General features: G+C 56.0%; 2 protein-coding genes across 2 annotated transcripts; one reads left to right on the top strand and one right to left on the bottom strand.

Annotated features, from left to right (window-relative positions):
- Positions 1–2,405: 2,405 nt before the first annotated feature.
- MONBRDRAFT_27464 (uncharacterized protein) lies at positions 2,406–12,290 on the top strand (the record flags this gene model as incomplete). The annotated part of the gene is made up of 28 exons (XM_001747910.1): positions 2,406–2,834; positions 3,270–3,412; positions 3,492–3,588; positions 3,718–4,118; positions 4,220–4,343; positions 4,522–4,605; positions 4,700–5,111; positions 5,202–5,260; positions 5,358–5,497; positions 5,681–5,774; positions 5,879–6,267; positions 6,470–6,575; positions 6,693–6,934; positions 7,209–7,317; positions 7,398–7,472; positions 7,553–7,676; positions 7,781–7,905; positions 8,016–8,153; positions 8,342–8,417; positions 8,533–8,593; positions 8,626–8,755; positions 9,032–9,215; positions 9,352–9,458; positions 9,585–11,444; positions 11,571–11,657; positions 11,763–11,831; positions 11,938–12,057; positions 12,156–12,290. 28 exons carry the CDS (start codon positions 2,406–2,408, stop codon positions 12,288–12,290), a joined length of 6,120 nt encoding a protein of 2,039 aa, XP_001747962.1.
- A 115-nt stretch (positions 12,291–12,405) lies between these two features.
- MONBRDRAFT_38041 (uncharacterized protein) lies at positions 12,406–13,561 on the bottom strand. The gene is made up of 3 exons (XM_001747817.1): positions 13,352–13,561; positions 13,019–13,145; positions 12,406–12,909 (listed from the first exon to the last, which is right to left on the bottom strand). Exons 1-3 carry the CDS (start codon positions 13,473–13,475, stop codon positions 12,609–12,611), a joined length of 552 nt encoding a protein of 183 aa, XP_001747869.1. The 5' UTR covers positions 13,476–13,561; the 3' UTR covers positions 12,406–12,608.
- Between the last annotated feature and the right edge of the window lie 1,198 nt (positions 13,562–14,759).

Below are 14,759 nucleotides of genomic sequence, written 5' to 3'. Positions count from 1 at the left end.
CGAGCGCAAGGAGGCGGGTGAGCTCGAGATGACTGCTTTGGTCTTGGTGTGACGAGAGCGTGAGTGCACAAATACCGTCGGCCGAGAGCATGCGAGAGCCGGCAAGGTCTGACACGAGCGCAGAGATTGGGGTGTAGGCAGGGGCAGCGTCGGATTGCGCGGCGGTGGTCGCGTCTGAGGCTGCTGAAGCTGAGGGGGAAATAGCGGTCGAAGACTGTATGGCACCGATGATCTGGAGCATGTAAGCGAGCAGCAACCCACCAACCATGTTATAGAAGTGCGCGTGACCCCTCAAGGATCGGGGTTGCCGGTCCGTCATGGCACCAGGGCCAGGCCTGTCACGGCTGCGAGGCTTGGGCGTGCTTCACAACTGCAGGATGTATGTCTTGGAGTGGAGCACAAGAATCTGTTGCAACGCTAGCAAGGCGTGGCGCCAGCATCGAACTGCGTGCCACAGAGGCCGAGGGGACAACCGGACCCTTTCGTTGCTGCGTCTTGAAGCGATCACAAGGAGAGAGAGCGAGAAAAAAAATAAGAGCTACTTGCTTCGAGCTGGCGGAGACAGCGACCGATATACGGCAGGGCGACAGGGGGCTGGAGGAAGATAATGAAAGGGCAGAGGAACGGCACAGAGGGAGCAGGCGGAAGGGCGGACGAGGACCAGAAGAGGAGGCGGAAGGCGGAGGCGGAGGCGGCGACAATGCGCGCACAGCTGTAAAATGGTTGGGGTCAAGTGTTGGGCCAACGCTTCTTCAGTTGGCTATTCGATCTCATCTCTCTCTGTCTCTGAGTTTGTCTTTAACTTTTCTTCTATCTCTTGTTTCTATATGAATTTCTCTCTATCTTGAAGCCTGTGCTCATCTCTGTCTCTGATTCACTTGCGGTGCAAGTCTCTGTCTCTGAATCGCTTTGTGACTGACGCGTTTTCTACTCATGGGGAGAGGGCGGGCGAGCATAACTGATGATGATGATGACCGAGGTGTGCGCGCACGCGTTGGAATGAAAAGGGGGATGGGAAGGAGAGGAGCGAACGATGGTGTCCTGCAGACCACTCTGCGCAGCACCCTGTTGGGGTGGGGTTGCAGATGTTGAGGGGCTGCCTCTATCGACTTTGCTCATGGCAGTTGGACTTGATTTGTTGACTGCGAAAAGAAGTGGGGCCCCATGTCCATCTGCGCATGACCGCAGACATTGGGTCTGGAGCATGTCGCATCGACCGGCTCAAGCAAGGACCATGATCCAGCCTGCATCAGGCCGGCCAGCCAGCCAGTTGGTCTGTCTCAAAGAAGAAGCGTGTAATGACTCATTGTGTCCCGACACAGGACTGGACTAGCGTCATAACATGCGCTAGCCAAACCTGGGCGACGCTAGCAGCCAGAAGGGCACTGTTGCTTCATGAGATTCGGCCGGCAACTTGCCGGGACGCTTCCTCTTCATTTAAAGTGTGAGGTGGCAACGTCCAGTCGACGGCCGACTTGGGGGTCGCTTCCTTTTGCTTGGAGGCTACTATAGTATACTGGGACAATTCCTACCACGAGCCTCGCAGTTGCGCACCCTTTGGCAGCCAGGGTGTGGGTGAAGGTCTCGAGCTCATACGTATGGACATGCATGAGGGGGTGGGCAGACTGGCAGACGTGGCAGAGGAGAGGCTCGTCTCCATGTCCGCCTTCCATATCTATGTCCCACATCTATCTCGCTGTTGGGACGCAGGTGGTGGCGTGGCCAGTCATGACTAACGTCGAGTGTGTGTGGCGTTGACACCACGCTCCGCGTCCATTGACAATCCCAAGCACCGGTCGGCTGCGGGCACGTGTAGACGCGATCCACACTATCCCATTTCTGATCCATCCATTCATCACCAGCCGTCCTCCCTCGCCGTCCACTCTTTGAAAACCCACCACGATAAACTCGCGGTCTCTTGTCTCTCTGCGTGTGTGTGTGTCTCTCTCTGAGAGTCTCTCTCTCAGTCTCTGTCTCTCTGTCTCTCTCTCTGTCTCTCTCTCAGTATCTCTGTCTCTCCCTCAGTATCTCTGTCTCTCTCTCAGTCAGTATCTCTCTCTTTCTCACTCTCTCTGTCTCTCTCTCTCTCTCTACGTACAGTCACTGGTTTCGTCTTCAGCCTCTCGACGTTCCGTCTCCGTGTTGTTGAGGCACAACAAGGACGTCGGTGATACAATAAGTAGCCATGCTCGCAGCACAAACCATGACTAGGACAACCTTATAGCGCCTTGTGTCTCGCAGTAAATATGCAACAACTATCAAAGTCACCTTCATGTATCTAGATTGTCAGACATTTGCTGTTTGTTTGACCGCGATTTTCAAATTTCGAGCCAAAGTGGTGTCGGCGGCCGACGGGCGGCAGCGGTCCAAGGGCAGGCGTCGTTTGCGCGCGGCATGACAGGGACATGGACTTTCTCAATATTGGTACTGGCGGGCGAGCCCGTAGTGGCCGACGCAGTAGCGCGGATTGGGACGACTCCGTCCTGGGCAGTGCTGCAGCGCCGGTAGCCTCGGCCGACCCGCTCAGCTTTTTGAGGGAACCCTTGAAGAGCCCCGCTGGTCCCAAGCCAAGCAACCCTGTCGTGGAGCCAGCTCGCTCCAAGACCGGCAACACCGCCAAGCGGCCACCCGTCAGTGGGACGCCCCGACATGAGCGCCACGAGCGTCATGCACGTCACCGGGACAGCGAGACGAACAAATCAGCATCCGCCCTCGCCCAACTCAAATCGCGCATGGCCGCCAAGGGATCCGCCAGCGAGACGACGGCGCTGCCCACGGCTGTAACTGCTTCTACAAGTTCCAAGCTCTTGGCCACCTCAGAAGCGAAGCCTGGCGTGCACAGCTCCTCTCCGAGGCCAACCGCCGCAACTTTGTCCAGCGCGGCATCACCCGTGGTTGAGCGACCAGTCTTACGCCTGCATGCCTTAGATGGTGCTCGTGCCACACGTCGAAATTCGGTCGCCTCTGTCCAGGCCTTTTTGGGCCGCTTGCTCGATATCAGTCGTCCCGGTACTTTACTACCCTTGTACTTTAGAGTACCTGTGCGATCATCCCACCTGCTTGATTGCTCTCACTCATGTTCGAATCCACGGTTGTGTTTTTTCCCTTCGGGCGAATTGCAGATGATGCCGTACTGCCTGCTGCGGCTTGGAAAGCACCTTGCCACTCGGCAAAATGGCTCAAAGTGTGTAAAGGGCCTAAAACCATGATCGTGTCTGATCAGCGCGCCTGCGCGCTCAATCGAGCGCTGGTGTTACCCATTCATTTAGGAGCACGGGGCGCGGGCCGTGGCCACCCACGTGCCACTCGGCCCTCGCGACGAGGACGCAGAACTGAGTGATTGGTGTCAGCACTTGGCCCCGGTCATGCAACAGCTCGTTAGCAATCGCATCGACTGGCTCTGCTCATCGAGGTGCGTTTGCTACCCAACGCCTGTGGTCTGGGCTTGGCGCAAGCACATCTCACTGTGGCTTCGCGCTGCAAAACATCAGTCGCCTCAGCTTTGGTGTCATGAGTCCAGGCAAGATCGTCATTGCCATAGATGACCAAGATGCCTCCACCATTTGCCACTTTATCAAGGCTGCTCAGGTATACATCCTTGACTCAAGAATAGTTTTTCGACCTTCTTGCCTTGTGCGCTTGCTGTGGGAAATGGGCAGCCCGGTCAGACGCTGCTCCCGCTTCATCTCTTAATCCTTGCTGCTTGCTCCAAATCAGGCACTGCTGCGCGATCAGCTCAAGCAGACTTTATCAATGGGCTGGATCACGCCCTCGGCAACTGAGCTATCGCCCATTGAGCGCGGCGCCCTGAGTGAAGTGGCGTATGCAAAAGCTCTAAATGACCAACTTCTATCGTTGCATGCCCAATTGGCTACCCATACATGTCCCAGCAACCCGCCCAGTGTGCCTGTGGATGGTCGCTTGGCCATTGATCTGGGGCTTCGTCACGATGCCGCCTCTTTGGTGCGCCCGCGCTCCACGGCTGGCAGCACCGTTGCCAAGGCCTTTTTACAGCTGACCCGCCAGCGTGCCGATGGCTTGGATCTTCCTGAGCTCCTGACCCACGTGCTCACTCGAGCTGTAGATGATGCCTACATCATTTTCACTGGCCCATTGTGGTGAGACTGGCGACCATCTCGGTTCCATACCATTGTCTTTATCGTGGCTGGCTAGCATTGCGGTCGACCTCACTGGCACATGTTCATCTTCCCAGTCATAGTCGGTCACAGCTCCAACCAATCCTTGCCCAGCTGCGGGACCAATACCCAAACACAAGTGTTCATTTTGTGTTGTTTCATCTCACCGATCCAGACGTCATTAATATTGCCCGCGATGCCGCGACGGTGCGTACAGATAGGCCCGCCCAGCACCTGATCCGAGTGTTGCACAATCCCGCAACCGCAATATGCCGTGTCGCGTGGTGCGACAAACTCTGGTGCCGCCTTTGCATCTCAAGTCACGCGCCTCAAAGACCCTTAATCTCGGCTTGCTTTGCTTTTCTGTCCATCTGAACGCACGTAGATCTTCGGCGGCACCGTTCACTGCTGCTCGAGTGCTGGCTCGACCAGCACTGACCTTTTGCTTTTGCAACAAGAACTCAAAGAGGTAGTCAGACGCACGTTCTACTCTTGATCTCTTTTATCCCCAGACTGGATTCTGGTGTTTGGTACCTCTGACAGTCATCCAAATTGTGTCCTAGCTCAAGCGCATGTCTCCCGATTTTGGGGCTGCGTTGCTCGACCTCGCTCGGGCACAAGCGACTAAAGATGCCAAAACGACCTCGCGAAGCAGTACCGCAGCTGGAAAATCCTCCAAAGGGCCGGGGTCACAGCGACCCGTCTCTGCAACCAAGTCCACAGCCCATTCCCCCAAAACCGCATCCAACATCGTCGGCAAGAATACGGCATCCAAGCGGCAACCAAACGTGGGCAAGCAGCATGTAGGAGACGCACCAACGCGCCGCACCCAGTCTGGGCCCACCTCGCAGCCGGCGACGATTCGCAGCAAACCCAGTTCGCGACAAGACCACACCCGGCGCAATGAGATGGTCATGGATACCCTCCGCGAACTAGCCACACTCAAGAAGACCAAAAATGCAGATGGCGCGGCAGGTTAGACATTTCAAACAGGCACCTTCTCCTCCCCTCTCCCACTGCTTGTTTGGCAAAGGTGGCATGTTCATGTGCCCTTGTCAATGCCAGCGCTCACAAAGGCGGTGAAGGCAAGCAAAACGCGGGAGCATTCAGAGCAATGGCTGGAGGTCAGTCCTTTGCTGCTTTCTGGCTATTGTTGTCCTTGCACTGATGCCACGGATTGCAATACCCCCTCTTGCTGGCGTTGTATCCCCATGACAACAGGTTTTCAGCTGGGCTTGCATTGAAGAGGCGACGCAGCAGGCGGCTTCAAGACCAGGACACGAACGCTTCCTCGACAAATCGCTCCACCGTGTTGCACACTCCTTGTACCAGCAACGCCTGTGCTTCTTACGCAGCGAGAGGTTGGTACCCACTTGCCAACCGCACAGGAGGGCCTAGTGCTTGAATCAGAATCGAGAGAGCTCGAGGGATCAACTGCATATATCATGTTATGACAAATCTCCAGTGCCAGCAATATCGCAGCGCTCATGGTTTTGCAACGAGTCGAATCGTTGGGGCTTCTCACGCCATGGCGCATTGCGTAGTCAGTCCGTGTTTGGTGTTATTGCGGGCGACGAGGTGGCACTTGGAATCGATGCCAACTTGTCTGACCGGCGCCTCCTGATCGACGACCTCTCTGTACGGATTCTTTGCAACTGAGGCCTGTTTTAGACCTTGACCCAAGAGATGAATGGGTGCACTCTTCTAATCTTAAACACACGCGTTTTCCGGGGCTCTTGCAGCTGCTTTTGAAGGAGCAATTGAGCGCGACCGCTCGAGTGGACGTGGTGTCGCTTCGGGCCGGCAAGCTATCCGAAGCCAGTCAGCGACACGCTGAACAGCTGGGTGCGACAGAACTTCAAGCGCTGTTCAACTTCTTTCAACAGCTTGATCCCTACGCTCCAAGCCCACAATCTCGGCACGAGCGCCAAGGGTTGCTGGCCAAGCTTTCTGACACGTGGTCACGTCTCAGCGCGCTGCTGACGGGTCATGGTCACGAGACTCCACGCCACGATTCGACGGCAAACTTGGAGGTCGTGGATGAAAACGGCTTGGACGTGCTGATGTTACTTGAAGCCCTCCTGCGTACTCCTGTCACCCACAACTATCTCATTCTTACTAGTCCCCTCAAGTATGCCTCGATACTGCGGCTTTGCGGGCAAAATCTGGCGCGCGTGGCTCTGGCTCACGCAAAGTCCATGCTTCTTTCCTCACGCCTTGTTCGTCATCTGGGCTTGTGTAAACCTTTTGCCATGCAACTCCCATCTCGCACTTCGCTCGGCGCCCCATCGTGAACACCCCGCGCGCAGACATTTGGTTCATGGCCTGCGTAGTCGTGTGCGCGCATTGCATGCGCGCTTCGCTACGCAGCGAGTACACGTGGTCGTGTACAATCTACGGGACGACAATGCCTTGGCTCTGGCGTCTTTTGTGGCCGAGGTACGATTCTTCGAGTGACTGGTTTAGCCTCGTGCTGATGGTTTACGGCTTGCCACCCTCACTTGCCTACTGATGGCCATCGCCACGATGCCACGTTTGCCCGGTTCATTCAATCAGACCTTTAGAGGCACGATTCATGTGTGCCATCCCTTGGGTTGTGCCAGCACAGACTGTGACTTGATTGAAGAAGAGTTGGATCATGTGAAAGCGGCCGTCCGTCGTGCAGCCGCGGCGGCAAAAGAGGCGGCAGAAGAGCGGCGTCAGCGGGTCAAGCAACGTACCGCAAGGCGACGCGGCAGCGCCGTTGATGCTGCTTCTGAAGGTACCGCTGCCAGTGGTCATGCTCAGATCAAACTTGAGTACATGTCGCTGTTGTTCACCTCGCTGTTGTGGCGTGAACGGCGAATGTGGCTTGCTAGCCGGATCACTTGACAAGTCGGAGCGGTCTGGCCGGCGTGAATGGAAAGACCCTGCACCTCGCCGCCAACTGCTGCCGTGGCAGCAAGGGGCTGATGCATATCGTGCTGCCTTACGAGAGACAATGCGGTCTGTCAAACTAAAGTTTGCGGTTGTACTACCTGATGCCATTGCTGGGTGCTCATCTGCCTGGGAGTGTGCCTCGCCTTTCTGTAGGCATACCAAACCTGTGGCTCACCACAACATTCCGTTTGACGCACGCGCGTCGTCCAAGGACTGGTTGGATAGCTTTGGCCTCTTTGCCTTGGGCCTGACGCCGTGGCAGGTGTGATATTTGTGGCTGGCTTGTTGACAATGTGTCCCGACTTGATTTACCTTATAGAGTGGTGATACTGTGGCCCTTAGGTGTTTCGGCCCTACGCGCAACGAGCTGATCGCCATGGTCAGCTGCTGGGCGCAACATACAAAACGACAGTGCCGGTGCGTTTGTTAAGCTTCGTCCATGGTCTTGCGGCCACTTTCTAATGTAGCACCTCCTCTCGACATGTGCTTGCCTCCAGTTGCAATGGTCAGATGGTGGCCAGCGGTTGGTCAGTGTTGATCCCGCAGTCTTTGCCAACTATTATCAGCAGCTGCTCAAAGTCGAAGCGGCCTTCCAACACCGCCTTGATTGGCTCGGCACAGGTCAGTGTTACATCGTGCCCTGCACGTCTTCTTCTTCGTCCCATCGCTTTCTCCGTGCCATACTTTGCACGCCGCCGTTGATTTGGTCAATGCTATGCGCTTAGGATCGCGGCGGTGCTTTGGTTGCGTCTGGGAGCCCGTGGTGACGCTGGTCATTGAGGCCAGTGTGTCTACCAAACCCACATGGCCCCTCTTGCTACGCCATTGCAAGCGTGTCATCACCGAGCAGGTCGGACCTCCCAAAGCTTTACTCTTCCTTGCGCCTTGGTATGGCTGAGATTTTGATGCTCAAAAACAATAGCCTGTCTCATTCGTCTGCGTGGCTCGCGGTGACGGCAGTTGGCACACACAACCCACTTTAACGTGATTCTTTATCACGGCTGCATGCATGCGTTCAGCCCCCATGTGATCCCGACAAGCGGTGGTGCGCTGAAGGAGTGCTGGCAATGGCTCAAGGCGTGGAGCATCGCGGAAACGGTATGAACGTGAATCGCGAGTGAGACCCGACTCGAGGTCAACTAGCCAACCTCTCCAACTGGGCAGCTTTGCCCCACTTCTTGCTTGGGCTTTGTTCGTCGGGCTTTGCCCCACCTCAACCTCACTCTTCTACGTTGCTACTGTTTTTGCTGTCACTCCGACGACTGCTCTTTGTCGTGGGCCGGTAGCACACCGGCCGTTGTGTGCGAGAAGTCTTGCTGTCAGCAGTGGACAACTTGGAGCCTCAGGTCCATGGCGATCATGGTATGCTTCCCCAAATACGGTTGCATTTCTGTTGACGTAGCTGTTCTTTTTTTCTAGTCAAGCGCGATAAGCGTGCTCACGGGTGTCGATTGCTTGTCCTGTACTATTTGCAAAGGCATTTATCTGCTGCAAACGGGTGTCTGTGCCGACGCGGAGAACGTCATCTCTGAAGCTCGGTACGTTGTCATGAACGCCATGCTTGTGATAGGCAGCAAACACAATCGTGCTTTGTGCGCGCCGCTCACGTGTCACACGCCTGCTTGCATTTCAGAGCTCTGCTTCAGGAGGCGCGAACACGCATCCACACAATTTCCTACAATAGCCACGGCGCGCTTCCAGTGCGACAGTTTCTCCAGCAGTTAGCTGGTGCCACGAGAGGTCCGAAGCTCTCCTGCCAGTCTACCGAGCGTGCGCATTCGTGGACCTTACATGATGACATGGCTACGCAGGACGCTATCATCTTGTGCTAGAGGAAGGGCGCGCATTGGACCTGGTCCACAGTGCAGATGCCAGCTGGACCGCTCACCCGTTTGTAGGTTTACTCAGCTGGCATCGGCTCTGTCAAATTGTTTCATACTCTCATATCTCTTGTGTCAATCTGCGCCTCGGACTAGGATCGTATCCCCGCTTCCCAATTGGAAGCAGCCAAGAATGATCGTGAGGGCAGTGCGGACTTCAAGACCAGTGCCGGCGAAACCGAGGACGCAATGCTGCGCGAGTTGAACCGCGAGCTGGAGATTTTCAGCGCCTGGATGCATGTGCGCTACAGTGCCGAGCAACAGCGCCAGCTCGTTCGTGGTGAGTGTTCTCAGCTCTGCTTGCCACGTATTTTTGCTAGCTCGAGCCATCACGCGACAGTCCTATGTTGGTCAGCTGGCCATGTCTTTCACTCATTCTCTCAATCATGCCACACACGGGTGCTACATTTCGGTAGATCTTCTCCATGATCCATCTGCGAGTGCCGTGTTTCAGAACGCTGATGACGCGCCCGATCCGATTTGTCTTTGCCACGGCGATGATATTTATCAGTTGCGAGTCGAGGTTTGTTCTGCCAAAGCCAACAACGAAGCCCCACCGGCCAGTGCGCCTTGCACACGGTCGTGTCCGCAAACTTGCGAGCGTTACTCAATGCCGGCGTTGTTGTGCTTGCCACTTGTACCCCCTTAGCTCCTTCGATCCTCGCAGTACCGTGGCATGGTCTTGTCCATGCTGTTTGCCATGCATTGTGACATGGCTACGAAGACTCGAGCGTTGTTCCAAGAGCGCAGGCTGTTTTTACCACCCGACTTGGAGGACGCCCTGGCTGAAAAGCAGCGTGCCTTTGAGGAGGCTGACTGGCGAGGTTCTGATGCCAGCCACGACGAAAGCGAAACGGAGAGTTTTGACGGTCAAAGTGTGGGGGGCGATGGCCGCACCCGCCCTGGCGAGCTGCCCGCCTATTTGCAACGGCGCAAAGCCGAGCTGGCTCGCGCTAAAAGTCAGCATGCACGCAGTCAACGGCGGCTGCGCGGCCTGCCCACGACGGACCCAGGCACTGGCAAGCAAAACCGGCGCTCAAGCCAGTCAAGCAAAGCGCGCCGCCCCGGTCCACCTCCACCTCCTTTGCCCGTCGACGTGAACGTGGACGATCAGACATGGCTCGAAACCAACGGCACACGCATTCAGCAGCTCTCGGTTGAGCAGTTTCTGGCCACCAACAGCGTTTTGCGACCTGCAGACGAGTCATATTCAGGTGTGGGCACCATGTATTTGACGCGGTGGCCCAGTAAGCGGCGCAGTCGGCGGGGGGGTCAGCTGCTGGAGTGGCGAGTCATGGCGCGTCCCCATGAAGTGGCCCAGCATCAAGCTCGCTTAGCAGACTTGATTACGCTCTATGAACAGCGTAGGCTCTGGCGTGAGGCGCACCCCGAGGCAGGGTACAATGCGTACGATGGCCAAGAGGAGGACATGAGTGGTACAGAGATTGCGGCCGAGGAGCGAGCAGCTGCCGATGCAGAACGATTGGCTCGGGAGCTATCGCGGGCGCGCCACTATGTATCGGATGCTCAGCAGCTAGCCGATGCTGTATCCGCGGCCATCGAGAGTCTGCCTCGTGCGGAGCGCTCCGCTCGGCCTGACCCACGCACGCTACAGCCACGATGGAATGAGGGGGGCAGTTCTATGCGCCGAACTCATAAGCGCCGAGGCTCACGAGCAGATGCGTCTTTGGCCATGGTAGAGTCTGTCGCACTTGCACCTGAAGCTTCGGAGCGTGAACACGTGGCAGCGCCCCCCATATCAGCGCCGCCCACCCGGGCCCACTTGTTGCGGCAGCGTTTTAATGCGTGGCGATACCCGGAGCAATTCCAGTCAGCCGACACGCCAGCAGATATTTTAATTTTGGATGAGGCAACGGCAGAAGCAGAAGGCGAAGAAGATGTTATTGCAGCGTCTGGTGCTGGGGGTAGGGCGCTTGTGGTCGATGGCGCACAGGCCGCGCCGCTCGTGGTCGACTACGTGAATCCTTCACGGGGTGAAGTGGCACCGTCGCGAGCGGACGAACTGGATCAGCCAGCATTGGAAGCAGCCAGACTGCCGCCGCATGGCCGTGGTCCGTTGGAGCAGTCATCTCGAGCCGCCCAGACTCTACCTCGTCAAGCAAAGCCCATCGGTGTCCGAGTGAGCTCGCCCACGGAAACGAGTGGGCAAGGCCATCTGGATGCCAGCTTGAGCGAGGACGACGTGGATTGGGATGCAGTCATTTTGTCGCGGCATGCCAACGTGCGGCGGGTGGCTGCGGCACTTGATGACCTGGAGCAGGTCGAGTCACGCCTAAGGCAGCAGGCCATGCGTCCTCGAACAGCTGGTGCAGCTTCGGCCGTGCAACCTCTACCAGATGCGACAGCGGCAGCACGTCGAAAGGGCCATGAAGCAACATCGATCCGGCCCTTTCCCGGCTGGCGCAAGTCCAAGGCTGACTCCCGTGTAGGTGCCTCGCGGAAAGACGAGGGCGTGCTCCAGCGAGCACCCGCTGCGCACGTGATGAGCGTAAGTTCTACACAAGCAATCTGCCAATCTACGTTGTGTCTTGCATGGGAGGCCTGCCTCTGGAGGGGTCGATGAGACAAGGCATTTGTTTCTGATGATTGTTGTGGTTTTGGTTGTATGCTGCAGGCAACGGGCTTGCCCGGACCCAGTTTACGCAGTGAGCCACAGGCGCCACCCACGTTTGCTCATCCTGAGCACACGGTGTTTGTGACGGTTCGTCGCGGGCAGTACTAAATACGACCGCTCTTCGGGTTGCGTCTCACCTTGTACGCGCCATGCGCTGACGATGATGCCCTTTCTTGCGCTGCGAGTGCACAGGGTGTTGCAGACACCGCAGAGGACTGGGATCTTTTCAACTTTTTTGTCACCCGCCAAAGTGCCCATCCGGTTCGTGGCCCCGCTTGAATGCGATCACAAGCTGTTGTTGCAGTAGCAGCAACTGCGCTGACAAGCTTCTTACCCCGAGGTGTGTGTGAATGTGTGTGTGTGGCAGGCGCACGTCTATTTGCCCTGGGACTTTGATCGTAAGCGGAATGCAGGCTATGCCTACGTGGCCTTTGGCTCGGCAGATGAGGTCCAGCGTGCTTTACAGGCGGACGGCCTCATTCTCCAGGTGAGCACAACTGTCCCGGTGGTCGGTGTGGCCCGTGATGAGATGGTGTCGCATCTCATCTTCTTTCTGGCGTCGATGGGTGCGTTTCACTGTGTCAGGGCCAGACGGTGCGGGTGAAACCCTGTGCGGCTCCCCAGGACACGATCAAAGATCAGGAGGCTTTGCAGGATATGGACATTATGAGCGTTATGAGCATGCCACTGAGCCAGGATTTCTCAGCCGCTGGGCTGTGAGCGAGGTGCCATGTGACCACCCCCAACATCGTGCTGACATGCGCGCTGGACGATTTAGGCCAATGATCTCAGGCAGATGTAAGTAGAAAAGACGGAAGTAGAAAGGACCATAACGTAAAATTGAAGATCTGAATTTTTTTCGGCAACGGATTTTTTAATGTTTGTCCAAGAACGATAAACATGATGAAGAAACTCAGCGGCGGCCACAGGGGCGTGCGGTGAACAGCCCCGTGCTAGCCATGAGAGTTGTCAGGATGCAAAGAGCACGACTACCGTGCATGCCCAGCGGGAAGGGTGCAGGCTGGATAATGAAGGCATTTACGCCTTGGAGCCCGTGCTGAAGAGGGCCACCAGGATGGAGGTGGAAGTGACGGAGAGGCCATAGTTCCACTGGCCGCTGAGGCTGCGGAAGACGTAAAAGGAGAACACCACCAGGAGGAAAGCAAAGAGGGCATTGTTATAGGAGAGGGAGAGGAAGCAGGATTCCTTCTCCGAGAGCTCACTCTGCTTCTCCACAACGAGTGAGTCGAGGTGGACACCCTCCTTCTGCTTCTTGTCCATGGACTTGTAGTTTTCAGTGACCATCGCGCGGACCTCCTCACTGTGCTTGGCCGCAAGTCTGCCATGGCGCCAAGCAAGAAATCAACAGGGTGAGTTGGGATTTGGGTGTGCAACAGAAGGGGGGTTGACACAACATCAAAGTGCCGTGCGACTGAGCCGGTGCGCACCCGTCACGAATCTTGCGCGAGGTGTTCTGGTAGGCAAAGAAGAGCGCAGCGGCCGCCACGGCAGCAAATGCAACAAAGACGATAATGTTGTCAACAGGGTTCATGACCATGACCGTGCTGAAAAGCACTGATAGCAGACGAGCAAGGTGGGCCCAAGAGCAAAGCAGGCACCGGATCATCGTGAGAACATGATGGTAGCAACAACGTAACCGCCATTGGACAAGCGCTGGGAAAGGCTTGGAGAAAGAGGGAGAGAGAGAGAGAGCGCGCGGGCCAGTGGCTCGTGACCAGTGGGCGGATCCACCAACTCAGGCTTCTTGGCTAAACACGTACGGGCAGGAAGAGTGCTGGAGATGGCAGCCCAGGTCATGTACACGGCAGAGGGGGTCGTGTACTTCTGGGTGTTCATGAGCTCAAGCTCCTCCTGGGTGAACATAGACTTGCCCTTGCGACCCATGATGCTGGTTTGATCTTCAACACACAAAAAAAAAAAAAAAAAAAAAGAGAGAGAAACACTGCACTGCCACACGAGAAGAGGCAGGGTGATCCGGTGAGAGATCGAGGATGGCATGGAATATGATGGCTATTGCCAGTCCCACAGACGAAGATGCCAGCCTTTCCAGTAAACCTGTCTAGTGCCCTGGTCTTTTTAACCAAGAGATAGGAGCGCTGACAGTGGCTGCCGTTTGAGGTCACCGAGCCTCCAGCTTTGCGTACCGTTTAAAAGAAATGAGAGAGAAGAGAGAGAGAGAGACAGAGAGGGAGAGAGAGAGAGAGAGAGAGAGAGAGAGAGAGAGAAGAGAGAAGAGAGAAGAGAGAAGAGAGAGAGTCTTTTGTGTTGTGGTGTCGTCGTGGCAGAGCACTGGAATACTTTACATACATACAGATGGACCCCCAGAGATGTGACCCCCAGGTTTCAGAGTGAGAACGCAGTGAAGAATACCAAGTTTTGATTCTAGAGCGGAGACACTTTTTCACCTGTTCATCGAGACAACTTCGGTCACGTACCAAGTGTCATCCCTTATGGTTTGACCGTTGAGATTCGTTCTTCCGTTACAATTTCCGTTGCATTTTCCTTCTCCTCAACGGTGAGTCCCCACCCTTCCTCATTCCTCGCATGCGCTGCCATTTATTGATGCGTGAACCATCTCACCTTGCCTTTCTTTTCTTTGCGTGCAGCCATTATGGCGACTCCTTCTCCGGTGTCTTGTGCAATCTGCAACATGCTTGTCTCGGATTCCAATGAGCAACGCCATGTTCAAACGCACCATTCCACTCCACCCGATCTCCGCCGCCCTTCCGAGTGCTTTCCTTCTCTGAACTGGATTGACTGTCCTGCGCCAGGATGTGTGTGCTCAATGCGCAAGGGCGATCCGCTGATGGCGCACTACATTGAAAGCCATCCTGTACATGCCAACGAAAATTTGACCACCTTTTTTCCCAGCGCTGTTTGCTGCGACTGCGGCCACTGGTCCTTTAATCGCGTCTGCGCCAAAAGGCATCGCTCTATGAAGCATCGTGATGCAATAACGCATCCCCCCAAGGTCAGCTCCCGCGTCTTCGTGCTCGGACATGCACTACGCACAGTGCAATTGATCCTTTGGCAGGCCTGCCTCATGGAACAAATCCCGAACAAGTGCCTCTCAATCTTATTTTCTTTTTTTTTTATCGTGCCCGTAGAAGAGACTGTCGTGCACTCATTGCAGCAGGATGTTCGCTACTACAAGTGGCCTTCGCTCTC

This window comes from Monosiga brevicollis, genomic scaffold, assembly GCF_000002865.3.
Source record: "Monosiga brevicollis MX1 MONBRscaffold_19 genomic scaffold, whole genome shotgun sequence".
Taxonomy (NCBI): Eukaryota; class Choanoflagellata; order Craspedida; family Salpingoecidae; genus Monosiga; species Monosiga brevicollis.
This window is presented reverse-complemented; position numbering and strand designations above follow the sequence as displayed.